The sequence below is a fragment of the Populus alba genome, chromosome 1 (assembly GCF_005239225.2).
Source record: "Populus alba chromosome 1, ASM523922v2, whole genome shotgun sequence".
NCBI lineage: Eukaryota > Viridiplantae > Streptophyta > Magnoliopsida > Malpighiales > Salicaceae > Populus > Populus alba.
The window spans coordinates 6,960,992-6,986,241 of record NC_133284.1 but is presented as its reverse complement, the minus strand read 5'-3'; the positions used below and the strand labels follow the sequence as shown (position 1 = coordinate 6,986,241).

The 25,250-nt window shown below is 34.4% G+C and overlaps 3 protein-coding genes and 1 pseudogene across 15 annotated transcripts; 3 read left to right on the top strand and 1 right to left on the bottom strand.

Annotated features, from left to right (window-relative positions):
• Nucleotides 1-2,499: 2,499 nt before the first annotated feature.
• LOC118043308 (uncharacterized) lies at nucleotides 2,500-5,735 on the top strand. Its single transcript, XM_073406960.1, has 7 exons — nucleotides 2,500-2,862; nucleotides 3,207-3,283; nucleotides 3,406-3,456; nucleotides 3,963-4,060; nucleotides 4,132-4,287; nucleotides 4,653-4,809; nucleotides 5,473-5,735. Exons 1-6 carry the CDS (start codon nucleotides 2,765-2,767, stop codon nucleotides 4,806-4,808), a joined length of 636 nt encoding a protein of 211 aa, XP_073263061.1. The 5' UTR covers nucleotides 2,500-2,764; the 3' UTR covers nucleotide 4,809; nucleotides 5,473-5,735.
• Nucleotides 5,496-15,197, top strand: LOC118043296 (uncharacterized). 4 transcript variants are annotated; one of them, XM_073406950.1, is made up of 12 exons: nucleotides 5,496-5,612; nucleotides 7,640-7,723; nucleotides 10,447-10,571; nucleotides 10,681-10,737; nucleotides 10,839-10,901; nucleotides 10,981-11,049; nucleotides 11,207-11,299; nucleotides 12,705-12,809; nucleotides 12,878-12,955; nucleotides 13,436-13,564; nucleotides 14,238-14,343; nucleotides 14,616-15,197. In XM_073406950.1, the coding sequence occupies exons 3-12, from the start codon at nucleotides 10,464-10,466 to the stop codon at nucleotides 14,804-14,806; spliced, it is 999 nt and encodes a 332-aa protein (XP_073263051.1). In that variant the 5' UTR covers nucleotides 5,496-5,612; nucleotides 7,640-7,723; nucleotides 10,447-10,463; the 3' UTR covers nucleotides 14,807-15,197. The 4 variants fall into 4 exon arrangements, with proteins under 4 accessions (XP_073263051.1, XP_034907125.1, XP_073263047.1 ...); XM_035051234.2 differs by lacking the exons at nucleotides 5,496-5,612; nucleotides 7,640-7,723 and adding an exon at nucleotides 9,879-9,980; XM_073406946.1 differs by lacking the exons at nucleotides 5,496-5,612; nucleotides 7,640-7,723 and having other exon boundaries at nucleotides 10,013-10,571.
• Nucleotides 15,198-16,145: 948 nt separating this feature from the next.
• LOC118042471 (uncharacterized) lies at nucleotides 16,146-23,430 on the bottom strand. Of its 10 annotated transcripts, none has more exons than XM_073405390.1 (5): nucleotides 21,289-23,430; nucleotides 20,945-21,108; nucleotides 18,179-19,452; nucleotides 17,954-17,992; nucleotides 16,146-17,860 (listed from the first exon to the last, which is right to left on the bottom strand). In XM_073405390.1, the coding sequence occupies exon 1, from the start codon at nucleotides 23,309-23,311 to the stop codon at nucleotides 21,299-21,301; it is 2,013 nt and encodes a 670-aa protein (XP_073261491.1). In that variant the 5' UTR covers nucleotides 23,312-23,430; the 3' UTR covers nucleotides 16,146-17,860; nucleotides 17,954-17,992; nucleotides 18,179-19,452; nucleotides 20,945-21,108; nucleotides 21,289-21,298. The 10 variants fall into 10 exon arrangements, with proteins under 10 accessions (XP_073261491.1, XP_073261494.1, XP_073261482.1 ...); XM_073405393.1 differs by having other exon boundaries at nucleotides 19,323-19,452; XM_073405381.1 differs by having other exon boundaries at nucleotides 16,146-17,992.
• LOC118042507 (cationic amino acid transporter 5-like) lies at nucleotides 16,498-18,168 on the top strand (annotated as a pseudogene).
• Nucleotides 23,431-25,250: the final 1,820 nt, after the last annotated feature.

Below are 25,250 nucleotides of genomic sequence, written 5' to 3'. Positions count from 1 at the left end.
TATGTCAAGGTGAAAAGGGTACACTAATGGTGTAAGAATAAGTATAATATAAACTTAATATGGACCTTAACGTTGGATACTAACATGTTTTATATTTGTTATCTTGTTCACTTTTAATACTTTGCTTGTTAAATGGTTAATCTAGATTTATGTTGTATAACACTTGGTACAACAAATACTTGGTACTTTCATAGCCCATACTGTATGGTATAACCGACACCTGAGCTATGAAAGGGACTTGATTTGTTGTTAACATAAGTTATAATCATGAATGCCTGCCAACATTTACAAGTATTAGCTTTATTCGAATAAGATAACTAATGTAATCATGTTAACAATTTATAATATGATTGGAACCTCCTTTATGTGTGGTTTCCAATTGAGTAATAAAAGTTTATATTATACTTGTTTGAAGTACCATTAGTGGATCCTCTAACCTTGACATTTATTTTTATCGTTGTTTAATCCTTACATCAACTTTACATCTCAAAGCTCTCTTTATTATTACTATTACTATTATTGTTATTATTGTTGTTGTATTGTTATTTATAATTTATACAATTAACCTCTCTGTGGTTCGACCCCGGTCTTGCCGGGTTATTTATTACTTCGACACTCCTGCACTTGGGAGAAGACATCAAGCTTTTGGTCGTGTCAATGCAGCCATCCCATAATGGTTCGTCAGAATCTTTCAACAAATCAAAAAACCTAGTTGCCTCTGCATTAGGTTCTTCTTCTACGATTGGACATTGATTGACATTATCTTGATTCATTCTCATTGCATCCATAACCATGTTTCTGTAAGGATTAGTGTTGTCATTTGCCGCTTCATGCACGTTGCTAGCACTAGAAGTTGACCCAACCACCGTTTCTCCCATTCTCCTATTACTAACAAATACCTCTCCATGTGCATATCAATACTCGTAATCCTCCACAAACCCTTTGTGTAGAAGATGCATCATTACAACATCTGGATGCAGATACTTTTTATTTTGACACTTCCTGCATGGACACCTAATACCGCCTCCAGTAAAATTTCTGGGAATAGATGTTGCGAAATTAATAAAACCCTGAACCCCGTTACAATAATCCATCCTCCGCAATCCTATGGTTAATCTAGATACATCCATGAACGATCATCCATGACTTCTATCGAACCTCTATAAAAAGGACCCATTAAGCAAGCTCTTAATTATTTCAAAACATAGCATGTAATTCGGTAATTCTACAAATTAAGTTTTAACCATTTTCAAACAAATACAATCTTACAAAAATCTAAAACAAACCATAACAAGTATAAAATTATACATTCATATACTACAAGTTTGTTTGAGAAATAACAATAAAACATGTACATCTACTAAAAAAAAATACATATACTAAAAAAACAATAAAATTGACATTTAAATGTTAAAATTTTGAAAGATAGAATTACTTACAAAAAATGATAAAATCCGTCGGTAAATCAGAACACGGATGTTGTGACCACAAAACTTCAAGAAATACAACTTGTTGTGCTAAGATGAGGAAGATTTTTGTTTTGGGGCCAGGGGGGCTGGTTATTTTGCAGATGGGGAGGGTTAGGATTAGGAAGAAGAAGGAGAAATGAGGGAGGAGAGTGACGGCTTTGATATAATCACTTTTGCCGACGAACTTACCGACGGTTTTATTCCATCGGTGAATCCGTCGGCGAAACCGTCGGTACTTCTGACGCGCAATCGACACGTCACCGCACAGACCTGCTATTCAAATCCCTCGGTGATTCCGTCGGTATTTTTGACGGTGCACCGGTCACGTCACCGGTATGGATCTGGCATTTCAAATCCATCGGTGATTCCGTCGGAAAAATCACCCGCCAAAACCTCCGCGCCACCTACCCGCCCTTTTTTCATTAATTCTGAATTTTCTGTCGGTAATTACCGACCGAATTACCGACGAATATTGTCCGTCGGTGATTTCGGCCGAAAAATACCGACAGAAAAAAGTCCGTTGGTATTTCCGTTAGTATTTAGCGAATTTCTGGTGGTGAAATGAATAAAAAATTATAATTCACATCATATCCTAAAAAAAAAAAAATTTTTAACTATAATATTCAATGAAGGTCATTATATATTTTTTTATCTTCACTATGACCCACAAATATTAAAAGGAATAATATCCAATGGCTTTCTTGCTCTTTATCAAACATTTATTCTTCACTAACTTGAAAATGACCGATCACCATATTTTTTTAATATAACATTTTTAATTTGTCAAAATTATGATGACCGAAACAAAAATATCATACTTCCTCTTTTGATATTGTAGAAAAACATGAATGATAAATATTGTGAAGATATAGTGGATATCATGAGATGTTAATCACGCATGAAAATTATGATGACCGAAACAAAAATATCATACTTCCTCTTTTGATATTGTAGAAAAACATGAATGATAAATATTGTGAAGATATAGTGGATATCATGAGATGTTAATCACGCATGTCATATCAGTACTACGCCCTGCTACATCTCAGTCAACACCACAGACGAACTCACTGTACTATGTCTTGCTTAAAGTTGAGTCCGCTGACCGGATGGTGGTTCATCCAGTAAGCCGATGAACACATCTGAAAGCAGCACATTTCCTGCTCATAGTTGAATTACAGATCTCATTTTTTTTTATCTTTTTACTTTCTCTATTAATTACTCTAGCTTCGACAAAGCGCAGGAAGGCAAAGAAAGGAAAAGTATGCAAGTAAAAAAACCAAGAGGGAGCATGCATGATTTGGTACTGCAATAAGTTTCGTGAACTCAAGAACTCGGAGATGGAATTGCTGCGGGGGAGAGAAACGTCAGCTGGGATGAGAAGCAAAATTAAGTGGGTAAGCTAAAATCTGTCGTCCCTACGGCCAGCGAGTACCAACATCACACTTTTTTTTGCCCTTCTTTTCTGATTATTTTTCCATGTTCTTTTAGTCAGCAATGACGGCGCCGCCCGCCCCCCCCCCCCCCCCTCCTAATGAACGTTGAGCATCAGTAAACTAAGAAACACCCATTAGTAAATAGTAAGAAAAAAATTATTACCTTCACGACAGGTATTAGACGCTAATGGTGCGGTGTCGAGCGGTTCCCCTGCGTTTTATTTCGTCGTCTCCTGGTTTCTTGCGATAAGTCCGCCCTATAAATTTTGGCCTATGCGGGCAATTTTTTCTATACTCTCAGGTTAGAACACGGCCAGTTATTTCGTCCTCAGACGACGCCGCCGGTTTCCGGGACCGGCCGACCCCTCACCTGCTCAGGTAGTGTATATGAAAACAAACACAATAATTGTGGTGCTCTCACCTGCTAGATCATCAAAGCTCCGTTCCTACTCTTACTGCTTTTTAAGTTGATCTTTACCTATGTTATCGATTTTCTTCAGATCACATCAAAACGCATCTGATGTCTTCCTCAAAGTTCTCTGATGCTAACGGTAAGCTTTTTTCTTTTCTTTTCTTAATCTTCCCATACGAGAAATAAAATAAAGGGAGGGAAAAGGTTGGTGCTTTCATTGTTTAAGCACTTTATTAATTTTAAGTTCTTACCAGGAATAATATATGCAACTGGTCTGATCATTGGATTAATTTTTGTTTTTGTGCATGTATTTTTCAGGATAAATCTCTCTCCCTCTCTCCTCACTGATCTCAAGGCTAGCTGCAAGATATTAATTGTGATTTTCTAGCACTCAATATTATCAATTATTACTTTTTTTAGGGTTTCCACTTGGGGTTTACATTTTTCTTCATCAGCCTTGCAAGAACAACTAGCTACACAAATCCACCTTGGATCTATACACAAATCCACTATCTGGGTAGAAAAGAGTTCACTTTTGTTGGACCTTTTGGGTTACAAGGCCAAGTGATTGTACTAGGCTCGATCTTTTAATTTTATTTCTTCTTCTTGATTCTGAACACAGCTCACCTTGGAAACTGCATGCAGGTGCTGTCATTAACGAGAACACATCCTTGAATCCTGCTCTGATAAAAAACGTGAGGAAAAGAATGGCTGGCATGAACAAGCATATTGCAAAATATAAGGTGATGATTTAAACATTATGTGCCTCCCTGTATTGATACGTAATTGATCATTTTTCGCAATCATTGTGCAGAAGGCAAACACCTCCTTGGTGAGGGAAAATGCCTACCTGAAGAACCGACAAGCTTGGATGACAAAATCTCAGAAGCGTCAGAAGAAAACCTTGGTCTACTTGAAGCACAAGTACAATGAACTGACTGACAAGGCCACAGGCCTTTCCAATCTACTGGTAAATATCTTCTTCTCTTCATCAAATCACCAGAATGCAACCCTAATCTAACATCAATTCATCAATTTGTCGAGTCTAAATTATTTCTACCGTATCACAGCAAACGGCTGGGGTACTCTGTGATTGATCAAATCTACCATGCGAGCAATTGTATTCTATCAACGGATTTAGATCTTCTCACTCTCTTTTCTATTGTGTTTTCTTTAATTTTTCTTTTTTCCCTTTTATGTTTGGTCATGTTATTTGCTCCAGAACAACAACAACATGGGTTTATTGTCTCAGTCCACTTGCAAAAGCCGAAGACATTTGCCCATTAGAAGGCTTGTTGAACGCATATTTACACTATTTTTTTATTTTTTTCGCAGATGGAGTCCTATGCTCAGCTGCAAGAAAGAAATACGGAGCTTGAAGCAAGCAATGCACAGCTGCGGGAAAGAAATGCTGTGCTAGAGAATGAAAGTAATGCACGTGATGAGGTGAACAAGGAAAATGGCCATGAACTGGATCAGGCCAAGATTTAAGGTACATATATAAACCTATTTAATGTTTTCTTGAATAATAAGATATGGAATACGTTTCAACAACATTTTTATCACTCTTTCTTAATTTAATTAAATGTTGTTAGGAGTATTGATTAATTATAATGTGGAGTCAAAGGGTAGTAAAATTATTATTTGCTTTTTTTCTTATACATGCATGTCATATAGGTTAGTGGCAGAAGAATGAAATGATATTTTGGTGACTTCATCTACAACCTCTTACTCTTCTTTCTTCTTCCTCTCATTTTTTCACCTTCCTCCATTCATCTTGATGTATATCGATCTAGCTTTAGCTTTCTAAAACTAGATCCACCTCTCTTATTAACGTTAGATATAAAAAAAGAATGCCAATCAGAATGGAATTAACAACCTTGTTTCGAATATTTAATTGTGAGGCTAAGAATGATAAATTTACGATAAATTAAGAATCAAATGACGAAAATAAATCAATTGGTTTGCTTCATTTGTTTTTCTGAATCTCCCTGTACTTTTTATCTATTTGATTGTGAGGGCTAATGGATTTAGTTTAGATTTGGTCTTACTGAAGCCTGTATTACCATGCCTCAAAAGAAAAACAATGATCTATAATATTTGCTTCAAGGAAAAATCAATGCACTAATACAGGTTTATCATCTGATAATTGCAGCCTTGCTGGTGATTTATCAGTGATCATCTGGACTGGTCAAAGGAGAATGAAGTGGTGTTGATGTGAAACAAAATGGCTGTCTTTGATCGGATCAAATAAACATTTACTATGTATGCCAAGCAGACATATGTGACTTTAAGGTTGATATCTTTAAATTGCTTTTGCACTGACAGTTTGGAAGTTTGTTTGGTATCTTTAAATTGGGATTTTAATAAGTTTGTGTGTCGTTTCTTTTAATTAAAAAGCTGCCTTGATCAGTAGCATATATACTTGTGATATATATATATATATATATATATATATATATTATATATATATTAGAGAGAGAGAGAGAGAGAGAGAAGAGGGATCAGGCTGATCGGAGTTGTGCAAATGGCTGGAGAAATGGTAAATTCAATGCGTTTTTTGGAGTATATTTAGTCGTGTAAAAGGGTTCAAGCTTTAGCATTGAAAGAACTAATACAGAGAGATCCCGTATAATTCTGATGTGGATTTGGAGATTTGGTAGAGATTATAAGTAAGCTTCATGGAAAAGCCCTTTCTGAGATTTAAGAGATTGTCAAAAGAGGGGATGTGGTATATATATCATCCTGTATGGTGGTGATGAGAACCAGGATAGAATCTGGGATGGTGAGTAGATTGAAGGGTGCTCAAAGTGTTTCTCTTGTATTCTTAGATTTTTTTTTATTTATTGATATTAAAAATAATTTTTAAAAAATAAAAATATATTATTTTAATGTATTTTTAAATAAAAAAATATTTTAAAAAACAATATAACTATTCTCTCAAATACCTTATAAATATTAAATGCATGAACGTAATTGATTAGATTTGTTTGAGAATTTATAATGTATCTCACCTCATTTGTTTAATTAGTTGTGTAAATTAATTACAACTAGGTTGGTTATTTTTTTTTTATTAATTTTTTATGGTTGGTTATTTTTTATTGTTAATGTTTTGTTTTTTCATTTAAAAAAATATTTTTAAAATATTTGAATTTTATATTTTAAATTAATTTTTTTAAGAGTTTTTATGATTTTAATATACTAATATTAAAAAAATATATATATAACAACTAGTAGGATTCCAAACTATTTATAATCCAAATCCGGAGAGCAAAATAAAAAGTCAAACCCGGTAGGCCTTCACTTAGCAAAACCACGGACAAACCGCCCATGGTTTTCTGTGACACATTTTGCTATATGTAGATCCTCAGTTTTTGGTGTATTTACAGCTTTAGACACCTTGTTGGTTGTCATTCAAGCTTTTTGTTCATTGCTACCCTCATCCTCATGTGACACTATTAATTAAATGAAGTTGTGGGAGTCAATTTTCTTATCGAAAACTCATCACGATGCATTTAAATAAATTATATGGGAACGAGCTTTCACATTTTTCTCTCGTAATTCTCGAGGGTTCATCATTAAACACTGTATTTTTTGTAGTATTATTTTATAAGATCAATTTTTGTTAGCAAATCGTTTAGTAAAATCAATAAAATGTATTTCATAATTAATATATTAAAAAAAAGATAAGTATACAGTATTTGATGGAGGGGATTTTTAGAAAAAACAAATATATATTTTTTAGTATTTTTATTTCTTCCTCTTTAGTTTAGATTTTTTTGTTTTTTTATTTAGGACCGTTTGGGAACACAGTCCAATCTGCATTCCCAAAAAGTTTGAAATATTTTTTTTGTTTAAAATTAATGTTTTTTTAGTGCTTTTGGATCATTTTGATGTGCTAATATCAAAAATAATTTTTTTAAAAATAAAAAAACATATATTTTGTTGCAATTCTAAGTGAAAAACAATGCAACTACATTCTCAAACACACTCTTAATATTATTAGGTTTTTCTAGTTTTACTATTTGAGAAGAATAATTTTATTATTTTTATTTTTATATTAAATATTAATAAGGTATTGTATTTTTTTTTTCCTATATAGAGGGTTATACTACTCTTCTAACGTGTGAGACTTTGTTGAATATAAATTAAATATTATAGGTGTCTCTTGATAGTTATGTGGTTTTTTAATTTTTGAAGGTTTTGACTTATAATAAATCTCGTTATCTCTCGCTTTTTAATGTTTCAATTGGTATCAGAGTTGTAACAACCCGACCCAACATGCTGAATATTATCCGCTTTGGGCTTTACTGTCTTCACAGTTTTGTTCCTGGTAACGCGAGCCTACTATTGAGCCTGACACTCTAAAACGTGTTCAACATGTTAGCACCAGCACTACTAATAAGGTTAGTAACACACCCCTTACCCGCCGATGTGAGATCTTATAAGAGTTGTGCTAGGTGGTATTAAGACCCAACCATTCCTAATGGTAAATTATTTTATGTTGTCATTGAAAAGAAAGGTGTTTGAAACTCATGATAAGGCAAGCTGCATAAAAATGTTAAGTGCCCATACATAAAAAGATCACTGAGTTTTTCAATAAGAAAGTGTTATGATAGGTGTTTTCATAATAGATTACAGTTTTTGATTGATAAAGTTTTGCTTCACGAACAACTTGTATTTTAGTATCAGTTTCATCCAACCTACGAAGACTATTATAAGAGTGTTTTTTAAAAATAAAATATTTTTTAATTATTATTTTTCAGGTTAAGAATTTTATTATTTTTTGTTCAATGTTATTATTCTAGTTTTTCAATTTAAAGGGAATATTTTTTCCACTTTTTTTTTGTATTAGTTGATAATAGGGTTTTTTAGATTTTTTTATATAAAAGGATGTACTTTAGCAAGTGAAAAATCTGCATGAATAAAAATTAAATATTTTTAATATATCTCTATAGTTATTATATTCTTAAATTTTAAGGGTTTTGATTTATATTAAACCTTGTTATTTTTCGCTCCAGTTGCATCAATACTTATTTGTAGAATTATAAATTTTAGATCAAAACCAAGATAAGAAAGAAAGTTGTTGCGGATTTTACCTATTACTATTAAAGCTAAATTGTCTATCAGTATGTGCAAATGATATCAGTGTAACAAGATTTCAATAATAATACATCTAAAGAATGCATTTAGGTTTATGAACTATAAAACTTACTTAAATTTCCTCTATAATAATGAAACCTAAAACGGGAGGATAGAGAGCACAAGAGCAAACAAAATATAATTTTTCTATTTCTTTTTCTTCTTCTAAACTTCTATCCAACTTCTAAGAATGAAGCTCCTTCGCTTTTTATTTTTAAATATAATTAATTACTGATAATTCATTATATTTGAATTTTAATGAAACAAAATTAATTCAAGATTAATAAGAATTAATTACTCATAACTTATTAAATTACATATATGTGTGGGTCAAGTAGATTATTAGATTCAATATCTCTTGACTCAGTTAAGTGCAAAGCCCAAATTTATATGAGTATAGAGAATTGCTAAATTTATCATCTTTAAACTCATCTAAATATTGAGCTCAGACATGTATAAATCAAACAAGTTGTCAAACTCATCATCTTTGGGCTCAGTAAAGCATTGAGCACATTGCGAACCGCCAAAACCGCTATCCTCGAACTTAGCTAAGTGTTGAATTCAGGCTTACGCGGGTCTGATAAACTATCAAATCCACAGTTAGAGATATTTTATCCTTACTAAAAAGAGATATTTGGCTAAAATACGAATCTTTTTTCCTTTCCACGAATAAAGGAGACCTCAAAAGCTATAAAAAGAACTAATATAAGCCTCCACATGCGAGGTTCAATTTTTCTATACTACAAATGGTGTATATTTATTTTTATGGTTTTTTTCTAAAAAATAATATTGCTTTTATATATATATATATAATATTAATTTAATTATTGGAGAGTCTCTAAACTTTAAAAAGAGAATCTTTTATAGATATTGAACATAATCTATTAATTATTTCATCAAAAAATAAAGAAAAGAGTCAAGTTGTGAGAATAAAATAGTTAATAATTTTATCTCTCAAGTCTCTACTGGGTCTTCAAGCCAGCCCATGTGATAAAATTTTACCTCAGCACTTAGTTGATGAATTCTTACGGCCGGATTGGTTATTTTAATTTCGTTATGAGCATGCTTTAGTGTGTTTTTTTAAATATATTAAAATAATATTTTATTATTATTTTTTAAATTTAATTTTTAAATTACATTTAAATATTTAAAAATATATATAAAAAATAACTTAAATAAGAATTTTTTTAAAAAAATACTCTCAAATCACAAAAATAAATATGTTGTTTAAACCTTGAAAAATATATTTTAATTGGTTAGATTCTTGTTTTCTAAAAATTACCAGTTCGAGTGTTACAAACATTATGGCTACTAAATAATTTATATAATTTTTAATTTTAAAATCTAAAATTAGCTAAGTACAAACTATTACATACATCTATGTTAATAAAATAATAATAATAATAATAAATAAATAAATAAACATGCTGGTTGAATTCTAATTTAAAAACCTCCTATATAGCAACACCGCCTGTTTTTTAATCACCAAGAAACAACCTCCCCGTACCTCCCGAAAAACGGGTAAGCGAAGACAGCTCGTGTTACTTTCGTGCTCCATATTCTGTATCTCTCTGTTCTTTCCTTTTTACAGTCACATGTAATAAAAAGCCATTTACAATAACGTTTTTCTAACATTGAGCTTTTTCGGCATGCCTATCAAATGTTTGATAAAATGCCTCACAAAAATCACAATTCGTAAAGTTGTATAAATGATGTACGTGAATGCCTTCGATGGAGGGCATGAGTAGCCTTGGTTTGATAGATAGACTTTATGGGTTTATGGGCCATTTCAAGAAAGCTTATTTTTAAGTCCACTTTCAGAATGATTCAATGTGTTTGACATTGCTTGATTAGATTTATCTCTAGTTCTGGCATTTATTTATTTATTTTATGTCTTTCAATTGCGTTAATCCAGTGTTGCAACTTGCTGTCATGAAAATGTTGAAATTTGCCCCTTCAATTTTGTACTTATTTTAAACTTGTTCAGTTAACGCTAGAATCATTATGAAGATTGACAAAATTGCCGAGCTGAAGAGTTTTCTCAAGGTTCTTCCCCCAGTTGGATTTTGTTGCGTCTATGGCTCATCTCTCCATCCAAATAATAACGACAAGGTTTTGGTTATCATTTTTCCAATTCTATTGATTTGTTTCTTTATGCTTCATCTTTCTTTAAATTTTTGAAATCTATGGTCTTGTTTCTTAGTGACTACTGGTTTTGTAGTCATCCATGGTAGATTATATTATTGGCGTATCAGATCCCAAGCAATGGCATTCTGAGGTAGATTTATACTATTTAGAAACATATGAGTGATGTCTCTCCTTTTCAAGTTCTGATATTTTTGTATATCTCATTCTATTTTTGGTTATCACACTTCCAAGAATATGGAATTGAATGAAGATCACTATGCCTCCTGGATGGTGCCCCTGGGCGGTGCAAAACTGGTGCCTCTCCCTCTCCCTCTCCCTCTCCACCTTGTTTTACCGCCTTAATCCTGAGACTATAACTTATTTATTATTTCAGATTACTCAAGTTGCAGATAAGATTGGTGTAGGAGTGCACTTTAATCCATTTGTAACATGGAATGACAAGGTATTTGCTAAGCTTACTGTGAATTAGAAAAGGGAATCAGGTCTTACATGATACAATATATTCAGCTTGTCTTCCCTTGGCATTTTAGATCATGTTACATTATCCTTATTCCAGTATTATCTAGTAACTCGTAAAATGTTTGATGAATTCATTTCAGATGCTCAAATATGGTGTTGTTAGGATGCATGACTTGGTTCAAGATGTACTGCATTGGGAGAGATTCTATTTGTGTGGTCGTCTACAAAAACCAGTGCGTCTTGTCTGTTATTTTATACTTATCTTCTCTAGTCTGTTTTGTGGATATTCTTGTTGTTTGCTCAATTTTTTTTCTGAACCTTATTGGATAGGTTACATTGAACTTTTTTCATTGTAAAATAGACAAGACCTGAGATAGAATTTAATTCAGATTCATATTGCTGTCTGGAACAGAACAGAAATGAATTGAGTTAGAAAACCAAAATCTGTTGAAGTTAGGTTCAATTTTTTATATTTGTAGAATAGGCTAAATGAGTGAATCTGTCATTTCAATTCCAATGTTATATTTTCTTGTGTTATATTCATGTTATCCTTGGAGTCTCCATCTGAAAATAGCTGGAAGAATGATGCTTCTTCCAAAAGTGCAAAGTCTACCTAAAACAACTTGTATGATAATGTTTTAAATGGTGATAAGAATACCCTTGTGAAGAAATTATTAACTATTTGCATTAAAGGACTGGCTAGATATAGAAAGAGCATATTCCATGTTTATTTAGCACTTATTTAAAAGAATATTCAAATGACACCTTAGAATACTAGAGTGCATATAGGCTCTGAAGCTCTAAAGTCATGAACTAAACTCTACATGTTTCAATCCATGCTCCATAAGAATTCAAAGACTAAAACCAAGCTCAGGCTTAGTTCATTTGGTCATTGAAACTATCCAGATCCTTTCAACGAGCTGATTTACAACTTTTTTTCATGATCAAAGTCCCTTTTGTGTGTTTGACATGCATAATTTTTACTGCTTGAAATATTTCTGCTTAGAAATCTTCAACTCTTTTTCTTAAGTGGTATGCTTACTCCTTTTCATGCCCAATTAAATCCTTGCCTCAAAGTTATTCTTAGAGTTGGCATATTTTTTACTCTCAAATTTCTCATTTCTTGCCTCTGGCTATCAGGAAAACTGGAGGATTGTAGTTGGCTGATGGTAGTGTAAAATCAGCTCCTTCCATTTCATGATATAGATTATAATGAATGACGAAAAGGGATTTATATAGCCAGCCATAGCTAGTCTGGGACTTGGGCTTTATTGAATTGGGTTAGGTATTTTGATTTGTGTACAGTCCCAAATTGGTGCTACTTGCAACTGATCCATGATATGCTATTCTGGTTAAACCAAATTGTGATATTCTTCCATGGCCAGTAATATATCTATGTCTGAAATTTTAATTTTTTCACTGCCTTATAGACTAGGTAGATACATTTTAACATCCTCTTTTCAAATTGTCTGCTTCTGATCAAAACAATAAGAATCTATGTTTAGCTGTGAACCTTGTTTTATGCCTTTTCTTGTTAGCCTTGCCTGCATTAGGTCTCATACTCCTCTGTATCCCTTGCCTGTTAATTATGTTTTTCCATTCACAAATGTCAACATTTCTTTGAGTTCTTTTTTACAGGTTCATATACTTGTGGATAATTTGGATATTGGAGATGTAAACTCTGTCAATCTGAGGGCTGCAGTCTCTGCTGCTCTTCTCCTTTTGCCATCCAAATTCACCGAGGTTTGTTCCTTTACTGGTGAACCATTATAGAGTTAATAGAATCCCCAACATATTCCATGCTTATGCAGGAAGATCTGTACTCCAAAATATGTAGCCTCTCATATATGGGTGACTTGCGCATGCTTTTTGCAGAGGATAAAAATAAGGTAAAGTTGCTTATAGCTTTTGATAGTGATGATAAGCTTCGTAATTTGTGCCCTTGAAATTTTATGATAATTGCTGATTTTATTAACTAATTTTAATAACTGATTTGATCTACTAAGCATTGCTTATGCTCCTCAATTACATCATTTAATTTAACTCACCTTGAACTGTCAAAATAATGGGTTAATTATTTATGAGGTCTAGGTTCCACCTCCATTGCATCAGAATTCTTTTGTCTTTGATGATGAACCATTATTATATTTCATCTATATGAAATGTTACTGGTTACTTTATCACTTAGTTTGGCTGTAATCATTGGTGTTTCCACTGATTTAACTTTTGTAGATATTGTTGGTGACTTGAATTCTTGTGGTTTCTATGATATTTGTGATTTATGACTTGCGCTGCTGAAGTTAGCAAATGGTGATCACTTCTTATGATAGTTTGGAGTTTCTGCTGCTCATGCTTGCAACCACCTGCAGGTGAAGAGGATTGTTGAAGGACAGTTTGGTTTATTCCAATCGATGTATAAACCATTTCTAAAAGAATATGAGGCTAAGGAGTTACTGACATTCTCATTGCCTATTTCTCATCAGGCTACTATCTCTCAGGTTTATTCAAATTTTCATGTTCTCAATTCAAAACTTGTTAAATTTTGTACCTTCCATTGCAGTTCTCTTTTCTTGAGAACTGACAGTGTAATAGCCATTCAATCAATAATTATGCATCTTTGGCCACAGTGTATCCAGCTAACAAATGCCGAAAGGCTTTTCTTTTTTCATTTTGAGAACCAAAAGCTCATAATAAGGAAAATTAAATTGGGAAATTAACATATAATACACTCTTGGGATTTTGAAGTTCAATCATTGTCTATCATTTCACATGAGTGGTAGCACTCGTTATCATTGGCTTTTATTTATAATGCAGCATTTTTGGAAGGGGTAATATTTCCAACGTTTTCTTACAGTTGAGTAATGTAACACTTTGTAACTTCTAGCGCATTTTTAGATATTTAAACTGCTTTCCCTGAAATAATGCCTTAACATATGTATTGTTATGATTCTCGTTAACTTCTCATTAACATGTGTTTGGATTGACTACTCCGTCAATTGATATTTGTAAGCTTTTAGTAGATCCTTTGTTGTAAGCTAAAAGCTGTAGTCCTCAAGTAGGCATTTATTTGTTGGCGGCACTGATATTTATGGATACATGTTTATATGTGCTTTAACATAGTCATCTTTCAGCACCATTTAGAAATTCTTATACAATCTCTCTCAAAACCAGGACTGCAGTTTATCAATGACTCATTCCCTAGTTCATTCACTCCCTCCCCTTGTCAGAAGAAAAATGGGGATGAAGCTAGGAGAGATGCAAGTGCGGAAGGATTCTGGTATGATGGGTTTTTTTTTGTTTGTTTGTTAATAAACTGAATGTTACTTATCTATGATGCAAATTGTTTATCTTCATCTCTGGATTTCTCAAAGAACATAAATAAACTGAGTGATACTCATATTCCATAATATTATTACCATACTCAAAAGATGATTTAAATATCTTGGCCCAAGCCTTGCATCAATTATTGTTTCTAGGTGACTCATAAAATTCCCCATTTAACCACTTGGGGACTAGACAGTTTTAATAACGTTGACATAAGATTTGCAGGTCGAGTTTTACATGAAGTCGTGATTGGTTCAAGAGAAGAGGCTGCCAGGAGTATGCAGAGGATTATCAGGCGTACTGTTATGGTTTCAAGTGCAAGGCAGGCTGTCTCTGGTTTCCTGGCTGCTGGTGGTATTAATGCTACTAGATATCTTGCTAATAAAGTGCGCAAGGCTTGGAAATCTTGGACATGACGCAGCACATCTTCCCCCCCCCCCCCCCCATTTCCTTGGCCCCCCAGTTTTGTGCATACTCTGAAATAGTTCAGTCAGGTCAATAGTTATATTTTCTTGACGAGGAATCCCACTGGTGCCGTAACACCCCAGGTGCCTAAATTGCCGCTAACTTAAGCAGCAGATGAGTAGAAAGCATAAGCATTTTTACTTTTATACCGAGTAGGGCTTCCCATAAAAAAAAAAAAAAAAAAAAAGATGAGATGAAGGATAGATCTATTTCAGCTAGAAGAACAAGCTTTATATCGCTGATCTATTTCATACTTTGTACAGGAGCATTTCATTATTTCCTTGCAACACTTGTTATTGAATTTTTTTTTTCTTGGAGAGGAAAGTTTTGTATTGACTTGTATATCGCCTTATGTATCATTAAAATTTTCCTTCGGATGATAAGGTTCTCGTGAAGAAAAAGATCCACTAGGTCATAGAAGGAATCGTCCTCGAACAGTAGAACTTGCAGTAGCAATCAACTTCCTGGCGAGTCACAGAGCGGGGCTCTTATAGAATGTTGATTTTTACACACCCCTTCATCATTTTCTCATACCGGATAGTTTATGGTAACCCATACAAAAAAATAAAAAAAAATAGAAGGCATCCACTTAACTTATTTTGGGCAAACCATAGATCATCAGCAATTTCAAGCACGCAAAATCCTCGCTTCTCCAGCAAACGCCAAAAACAGGCAGAGCATGGTTTTACGTTCAAGATTTGTAATCAGGCAATGTTCAACACAATTGATGAAAGGATCATCTCAGCTGGAAAATATCACTTTTTTTATTCCATGCCTGTAAAGCAATTCGTTACTTGATTTTATGAAGATTTTACTTATTGGCCCTGCATTCCTTGAAAGTTGTTTCACGCGCATAAATACATGTAGATTTGAGAGGAGATGGAGATGGAATCTTCACATTTAATAGCAAATCAAGAATCCTTCCTATTACAAATATGGCTTTCAAGCAATTCTTGGTTATGAACGCCTAAAACCAAGAGCCACCTAAAATTAGACCAGACAAGTCATCTACTGCTGCTCTGGTATCTCATTATCTTAGATTCCATGACCGCTAATTGAGGGTAGAATCTATACACCATAAGTTCACTTAGAACTTTTTTGTTTGTTAAAAAGTGCTTTTTTTGAAAAGCACTATCTCAACTTTCACATGTTTAGCTACATTGCAGAAAACTAATAGCTATAATGTAAAAGAATTAGTCAACTAAATTCCCTTCTCTAGTCAAAGAAAAAACACGAGTTTTAGATAGAAGAAAGTGTTTTCTGGTCTAAAAGATTGGAAAACACTTTGCATGAAAAATAAAAAAAACTGCTTCATTATTCTTATATATATATATATATATTAAGAAAACTACTTTACAAGAGAACAGTCTCCATAAAAGCTTAACTTATATCATCTGCGGTTTACTCCACTAAGTGCCGCAGGACACACGAGAATATAGTTATGGGTTCCATGGGAGAAATTGGTGGTGAGACTCGACATAAAAGTTATTGGAGATTTAGCAAACAAGATTTCTTCCCAGAAGTCCTTCCAAAGCTGGGGCAACTACCATTCAGCACTGTCACAGACATGTTTCCAGTTCAAGGACAATCTGATCAGCTGTTCAGATGATGCCAATGAAATTGCAGAGCGGAGCTTCAGAAAGAGAGTGAGACTGAGATGAAACGCTGCCTCACTTGGTGGGACCTTAACTGGTTTGGATTTGGTTGTCATTGGAGCTGGTATTTTTTGCACCCACCGACAAGAGGCCTGCATACATGCTGGAGCTGCCATTGTCTTGTCCTACTTTGCTCCTGAAGTCTCAGCAATGTTCTCTGTATTCTGTTACACGGAATTTGCAGTTGAAATCACAGTCGCAGGTGGTTCATTTGCTTACTTGAGAATTGAATTAGGAGACTCTGTGGCTTTCATAACTGCAGGGAACATATTGCTTGAAAGCATCCTGGGCAGTGCAGCAGTTGCCAGGGCATGGACTTCTTACTTCACAAGTCTTCTGGACAGTCCTTCCAACTCTTTACGCAACCATTCAAATCTAGCTGAAGGTTGCAATCTCCTGGATACAATTTCTGTCAGAGTTTTGGTGATTGCTGCAACAATTGCACTGACCAGCACCAGGGAAACTTCAGTGTTCAAATGGATAGCAACGGCACTCAATACTGCTGTAATTTTATTTGTCAAGATTGCAAGTTTGCTCATGCCAATACATCCAATCTGAAACCATTTTTGCCTTTTGGGGTGAAAGGGATATTCCAAGCAGCTGCAATTGTTTGCTTTGCTTATGGAGGCTTTGACAATATAGCCACCATGGCAGAAGAAACAAGGAACCCATCAAGAGACATACAGTTAGGAGTACTTGGATCCATGCCAATCGTTACTGTTATATACATGGCACTTTCACCAAGTATGATACAAAAAAAATACTAAGAGATGACCCAGACGTGCCTTACTCTGTTGCATTTCAGAGTGTAGGAATGAACTGGGCTAGGTACCTGGTAGCACTTGGAGCCCTCAAGGGGATGACCACCATCCTTCTGGTATGGGCGCCTGGACAAGCAGTGTACTCCTCATATTGCACAAGCCCACATGATCCCTCCATGGTTTGCTCTTGTCCAACCAAAGACAAGAACACCAATAAATGCAACACTTCTTATCACCATTTCAAGTGCTCTCATTGCTTTTTTCTCAAGCCTGGATGTCTTGGTAATTTTTTTGTCAGTAAGCACCCTATTTATCTTCATGATGATGGCTGTTGCATTACTTGTGAGAAGATACTATGTCAGAGAAATCAAACCACAAATAAACCTCTTGAAGTTGGTCTTCTTCCTGCTAATCATTATTACTTCGTCCATGGGAATTTCTGCTTACAGAGGATTGAATCCCAATGGTTAGGTTGGATATGCTGTAATCGTTCCTTTTTGGTTCTTGAGGACTATTGGATTATCCATGATGTTACATCAACAGAGAAAGTCAAAGGTTTGGGGTTCCACTTGTTCCATGGCTTCCATCCCTGTCAAATGCAATAAACATCTTTCTAATGGGATCTTTGGGTGCGAAGGCTTTTGAAAGATTTGGTATTTGTGCAGTGGTAATGCTAATTTACCATGTCTTCTTTGGTCTCCATACTTATGATATGGCTCATCTGCATCACAAGCCAGGATCAACAGAAGAAATAATGAAGATAAGATTGCAAGAGAAGGAGCTTAAAATCATCTTCTTCATCCTTAAGTTACCAAACCAATATTATGCGAAACGATCATTTTTATTTTGAATAAGGTAAGAATAACAGAGCAGAGCAACATCTATGCAGAATTGTTTCAGACCCAACCTGTAAAATAACTGGCATCCTTGCCACATCTTGCATAAATTTAACAGCCATACGGAAACAGAGAGCCCCATAACCATCACTCGATGTCATAGAGCTGTTAATGGCAATTCACAAGAAAAATGGCCATAATGTTCTCATGTTATTCCTTATATAACGTAATGGCCATTATAGGCTATTATTGTGAAAATAATGGGTCGATAACAGTCTACTTACAGTCAAACTGAACACAAGAAAGCAAACGGAAAGCACAAATTTCTCACTAAAAGCATATTCTGTATGCAACTATTAAAAGGGCACTAGGGTAAAAACTATCCTTGGAGGAGAAGTCTTATTTTGTTTGATGATGGGTATGAAATAAATAAAAGCAAGAGAAAACTAACCAGCTTAAGGGCATTACATAAGAGAGTGCAGGTAACCATGAGGGGATAAAAAGAAGAAAAGGAAGACAAACCACTCTTGAACATTTCCACAAACAGTGATTAAAAGGCACACTGGCATACAAAAATAAAATTGGAAACCCATATTTCTAACGATGAGCATTAAAAAAATAACCAGAAGTGAGTAAATAACCAGCATCTGTAAGTATAGACAAAAGAGCCAAAGAAAGTACGTTAACCACAAAATGATGAGAGCAAAAAAAGGACAAGAAATAAAAATAGCTTCTGACAGCTCCAAAACTTCAGGAAAATAAATATTCAGGGAAAAGCCTCCAATGCTGGAGAAAAAGATCCCAAGATTGGAGGTTCAATCCTATGAAAAGGAAGCTCCAGGCCCCCAGAAAAGCCATACTTCCATTCGACCACCTCAAGATTTCCCAAATCTTATGACTAATTTGTCCCCCCAAATCTTCTACTCCAGCTATTTATCAGCAACACAAGCACCATCCTAAGCATCACCAAAACAGTTCCAAAAGTTCAAGAACACAAAAGACTGCACCTCCTCTGGAACAAAGCCAAACAGAAAAGGTTGGGTAAACATTATCTTCATTGCACTTGCATAAAGCACCCAACACCCCACCATGAAATATGATCTCCTTATGCTGGAGAAGGGTCTCCCTAACTTCAATATCAAAATCCATAAAATCTAGATACATATTAGCAACTATGAAAGTCTTTCTAGATGTTTACTGGAGAAACCATAATACCTTGCACTTTAAACATTCATCCAGTTCTCTCAGTGCTCAAACCAACAACCTGTCTCCGGTGATTATCTATCTCCAAAATTAAAATATTCGCATACGCTTCCAAAGAGCTTTTGATTTAAAACCAAGCTTCCTGGGCCAAATGTCACTCATCAGGAGACCAAATGATATTCAAATCTAATGGCGGCTTTTAAACTAAGCACATAAACCTTTGCAAAGAATATCTATGTCAAATTAATTTTCTATTAGCTGCAGAAACAATTGGAAGAAAAGTGCATTTTTTCTCTTTTGGGGTGCCCTACCCACATTTGTCATTATTATATGCCTTTGTTTAAGATTCTTGTAATAGTAGCTAGACGGTTAGATTATGCCAAACATTTAATGTTTCGGAGAACTGAAAATTATAATCCTTTTGGCCACTTAGAAGGTTTACTGTGGCTCTTAATCGGGAAAAAGGGAGATTTTTTGCAGCTAAGCGGGAGTGGTAATTAAGTTTAAGTCTGGTCTTCAATCAAGTGGCTCAAATGCCAAACTGGAGTCCTTTAACTTCTTTCACAGGTATCCTCAGCAATTTCCTCTAATGAAATTTTAATTAGCTACCAGTTTAGATATTATCTAATAGAATGAACAGTGGATACAGGTGTATTCTTTCTCCGTTGTATTTCCCCATATTTATGGCCACCCTAGCTTGGTTGTTGCCACCTTTTCTCTTCAACATGGCAGGGGTAATATGGTGGCTGCCATGTTTCTGAAAACCCAAATGGGAGGACAAAATAGGATTTAATTTGTTGGCTTCTACTCCTCAACTCATGTTAAAGGATTTCATTTTGTTGCTTCCACTCCCCAATTTCTTTTTTTTTTCAAGACCTCATAACAGAGTTTTGGTAATATTCCGGTAATTTTTTTTTTGTTTTTTCATCACTTAGGCTCGGCTTGCCTTTGTTTCCCTCTGGGCACTTGTATATGGAAAACCAAACTTTTATATGAAGTCAAGGCCTTCACTTGGATGATGCAGACCATAGAACTAATACCAATGATATCTGCATGAACAGGCCATATAATGTAATTTTCTACTAATATGTGTGTTATACAAAAATAATAATGTGACAGACACAGAGAAATTCTTTTTGCACTGTCCAAACGCTAGGGATATGTAGCACATCTTTCCTCAGTTTGTCAGGGATGTTGGTGATCTCTGATCAAGTATAGGACCTTTCAGTAATGTCTTTTCCAGGTTTTGGGACAAAGAACAATCATAAGCCCCTGTACAGATACACTGTATTTGAAGTTCTTTGGCGGATGTGGTTGGAGCACAACTCTGAATTTTTCATGAATTTTTTCGCTTTCAAGGGAAACAACAATGAGATAAGGTGTTTTGGCCTCTACTCAGGGTACTGCATTCAGGGACTTCCAGTGGTGTTTCCTAGCTGAAATTCAAAGGGATTGGCAAACTCTATTATCTTAATTTTTCTTTCCTTTTCTTTGAAGGATGCATTCCCCAACCCCTCCCTCCCCAGTAGACCAACTTGTACATTATGAATATTGACAAGAACCAAAAGCACTTACTAGAAGAAGAAGAAAATAAATAAATAAACACATATTTGAAGAAACAGATAGTTATGTACCTCAAACACAATGTACTCAACTTCTCCAACAGATTGTTTCAAATTCGTATTCACCAACACCTGCCCTGGTCACACACTCCATATAATTGTGACAGAAGTCTATGCTCTATAAACTGGAGGTTCATTATGATCATATGAGCTTCACATCAACGTCACAGAGAACCCTGTTAGCAAGAAAATAGGTTAATATTAAATGATCATGCATTCAACACGCTCACACACATGCATGCAGAAGCATATATTGTAAAACTACAATCAGAATTAGAATACCTAACATTTGATAGCCAAAAAAAAAAAAATCATATTCAATTCAGGTTGAAGCAAGATAGCAGTAATAAGCATACCAATGAATCATTAATACAGGATGCTCCAACACTTCTGAATGACCGCTTGAACCTTCTTAGGTTTACAAAGATTTTCAACAACTTGTGCCCAAGTAGAGGGTTTTGGTGGCAAAAGCTTTTGCAGCATCACTTCTACAATTTTAGATGCACCTAAAACTCTCTGTCGCTTTAAAAGACGAACCACAAGCTCATCTAGAAAGTCCCTCCCATCCTGAGGTGGGTCCAGCTTCTCTCTCAACATTCTCAAGAATATGGTGCATGTAACCAAGTCAGGATCACATCCCCGATCCAGCATGCTATTTAAAAGATCAATGGCACGAGAGATGCTACTCTGCTTGCACAATGTATTCAATAGTATGTTATATGTGACCACATCTGGTTGAGAATCAGGTCCCTGACAAAGCATCTCATTATAAAGTTGCATAGCATCTTCTACTAAGCCAGCAATGGAAAGGCCATTAATCATTGAACTGTAAGCCACAACATCAGGCTTACATCCTTTGCCCAACATCTGTGTCCACACCATCATAGCCTCCTTGACTTTCCCATCCTTGCATAACCCATGAATGAGTACACTGTAACAAACCTCATTCTGAGTAAAATTATGCTTTGCCATGTCTTTCCACACTTCAACAGCTCTATGGCTATTACCCGCCTCAAAGAATCCCTTCATCAGCGAGCTACAGGTGTATGCATTAGGTGTGCAGCCCTTATTAGTCATCTCAGAAAGAACTTCCACCGCATCATCTGGCTTTCCATCCCGGCATAAACCATCAATAACAGCACTATATACAATGGTGTTGAGCTCATATCCTTTTACTGTCATCTCCTTGAACAAATGCATTGCCTCTTGAGATTTCCCCTCTTTAAACAACCCACTAATTAATGTTGAGTAAACATACTCATTAACACAATACCCTCTTTCCTCCATCGAAGCTAATACACAAGCCCCATCAAGAGCTCTTCCTTGCTTAACAAGTCCATTAATGATTGTCCCATATGTGACCACATTAGGCACACATTTACTCGATACCATCCGATCCAAAAGACTAATTGCCTTTTCCAGCTTCCCTTTCAGACACAAACCATGAATAAGTGTGTTATAAGTTACTTCATTAGGAACACATCCTTTAAGAAACATGTTGTCTACAAGCTTTGCGGCCCGTGATAAATCACCCTTCTTACACAAACCGTTGATTAACACATTGAACGTAACAAGACTAGGAAAACAACCATCAATTTGCATCTCATCCAACAGCGAAACTGCCTCATCAATCCTATCCGCCTTGCACAGTCCATCCATCAATGTACAATAAGTGTACACATCAGGCTCACATTTCCTAATCGTCATGTCTCTAAACACCTGGATCGCATCATCAACTAATCCCACCTTACACATTGCCTTAATAACCAAATTAAAAGTAAGTACATTAGGGGATATACTGACACCTTTGGCACCGATGACATGATTATAAAACTCTAAAGCACGATAAAACAAACCCTCTTGTATAATCACATTAAGAACCGAATTAAACGACTTTACAGTTCTTTTACACTCAAATTCACAAGCCATTCTATCAAACAAGTCAACAGCTTTTTCAGGTAAATGAGCTTTCCCATAAGCCTTAAAGATAACAATGAAACATTTCTCAAAAATCACTCTCTTTTCGCACTTCATTCGATCCAAAACCTTCTCCAAAGACTTAAAATCGCCCAGATTTGCATAGTTATTGATGAGGGAATAAAAGGTTGAATCACCCAACCTGTAAGAACCCATTTTGGGGCCCGACTTGAATATCTTATCAGATATTGGGGGGTCAGGTTCTATGCCATTTTCTTGGTCAGTGGTGTTACAGTGTTGAGTGTGGTTTAGGGGTTCAGTTTCAATGGTTTTGGTGGATGGAATGGCATGAGCTGAAAAGTTAGAGTGCATAGAAAGAGAAAGGAACTTACTTGGGAACGAAAACAAGGTGTTGAGAGCCTTGAGGATGGAGTTGGTGTTGAATGGTTGGCATTTGGGCATGGAGTTGAAAGGGAGGTATTTTGGTTTTGAGGTTTGTGAAACGTCTCTTGTGTCTTGTTACAGAGAGTTTCGAGGGTTTTCTCGGTCATTCATGCTAGGGTTGTAAACAGCACGTCCATTGTAGCATTCACAAACAAAAAATTAAAAAAAAAAATCGTATCCTCTAATATTTAAATTGTGTTAAATGTGTGGATTCAAGACTATTATATAAGAAACATTAAAACTATATATATATATATATATATATATATATATATTGCTAGAATTAAAAAGATTTATAAAAATCTTACTTCTTATAAATGATAACCTAACCTATGGTTTGAATCTGGTGACCAAATACCAAATAATTGATTTTGTGTAGCTTTGCTTCTTCACTTTTCTTTCGGACAATGTTAAATTCATTTGTTGTCTTGCATTGAGTTCATCGTCTTAATTTTCATGGAAAAAAAATTATATTTATTTTATTTTTTTTGAAAAAGTGTGGTTTGTAATCATGTGCCATTGCATATATTTCGGCACGAAAAGCTATTTAAAAAAGCAACTGCTACAACACTGTTTTAAAGTTAATATTGCATTTATCTATCAATTATTGAAAAATTATACTCTCAACTTGAATTTTAATGCACGCGTATTAATTCATATCTATAGTTTAATTTATTTTACATAATTTTCCCTGTATTATTTGTTGGTGGTGGGCTAATGACATGACTTTGAGGAAATTTTCGTGATTTTATCCTATAAAATGCTCTTAATTTGTCAAAGAGATGAGAAAGCTCCTTCGTTCTTGATGCACCCTCAGTTTCTGAATGACGAACATCTGATTCCATTGCAATTCCTACCTTTTCCGAAGGTTTTGTTTTTGCCCTTTTCAACACTCGAGGAATGCTACAGGAAGGAGAAGGACAAATTGGCTCCACGAACTCCATCAGAACCTAAAGGAATTATCGCTACTAGTTATTGTTAGAAGAAACACTAGAAGGTTTGGAAAATATGGATTCACACAACGTTTTTTTATTATTATTATTAATCTCGACTTCTTTTTCGATTGCATTTTTTTTTTTTTATCAAATTAGTAAATGGTTTCTTATGATCTATCATAGAAAAACACAATTAAGATATATAGGACCAAAGTGTAAAGCATGGCAAATTGACATGGTTAGTCTAATAGTATTACTACAAAGTTCCTTTTGATCCTTCTATTTTCATTTTTCTTCTATTATAGTCCTTATTCTTGAAAAGTTTTATTTTGATTCAAAGCTTTATTTTTCTTATTTTTATGTCTCTAATTTTAGAGAAAAGAGAGAAAAATTGTTGAAAAATAGTGAAGGAAAAAGTGTTGTGGTTGGCTGAGATTCTAGCCACAAAAATAAATAAATAAATATATATATTCTTAATGTTAATGAGCTCCTGTAGACTAAATGACTTTTTTTTATTTTTTGGCCTTCATCCTGCCAAAAAAAAAAATTTGGGTTTCATAAGTTTTATGAAATAAAGCTGATTTTGTATTTTGGATACCTGATTTTTTTGAAGTTTAAAACTACAAATGGGTTTTTTTAAAGTCTTTAAAGTGTTTTTTAAGTGAAAATTTAGTAAAAAAAGTTTTTGAAGTTTAAGAAATTGGACATGATTTTTAACCACCATAATAGTGATCAGCATTTGATTTATGGACAACAAATATTTATTGTAACAGATAAGATGTCATTTATGTTTTTTTATAAAGAAAATAAGTTTTATGAAATAAAGTTGATTTTGTATTTTGGAATCGAATTTTTTTCAAGTTTAGACTACAAATGGGTTTTTTAAGGTTTTTAGAAGTGTTTTTTAAATAAAAAATTTTGTTGAAAATAAGTTTTTAAAGTTAAAAAAAGATTTTTTAACCAACTATAGTAGTATAATTGTCATCTGGTATGAACATAGACAAGATGTCATGTTTTTTTTT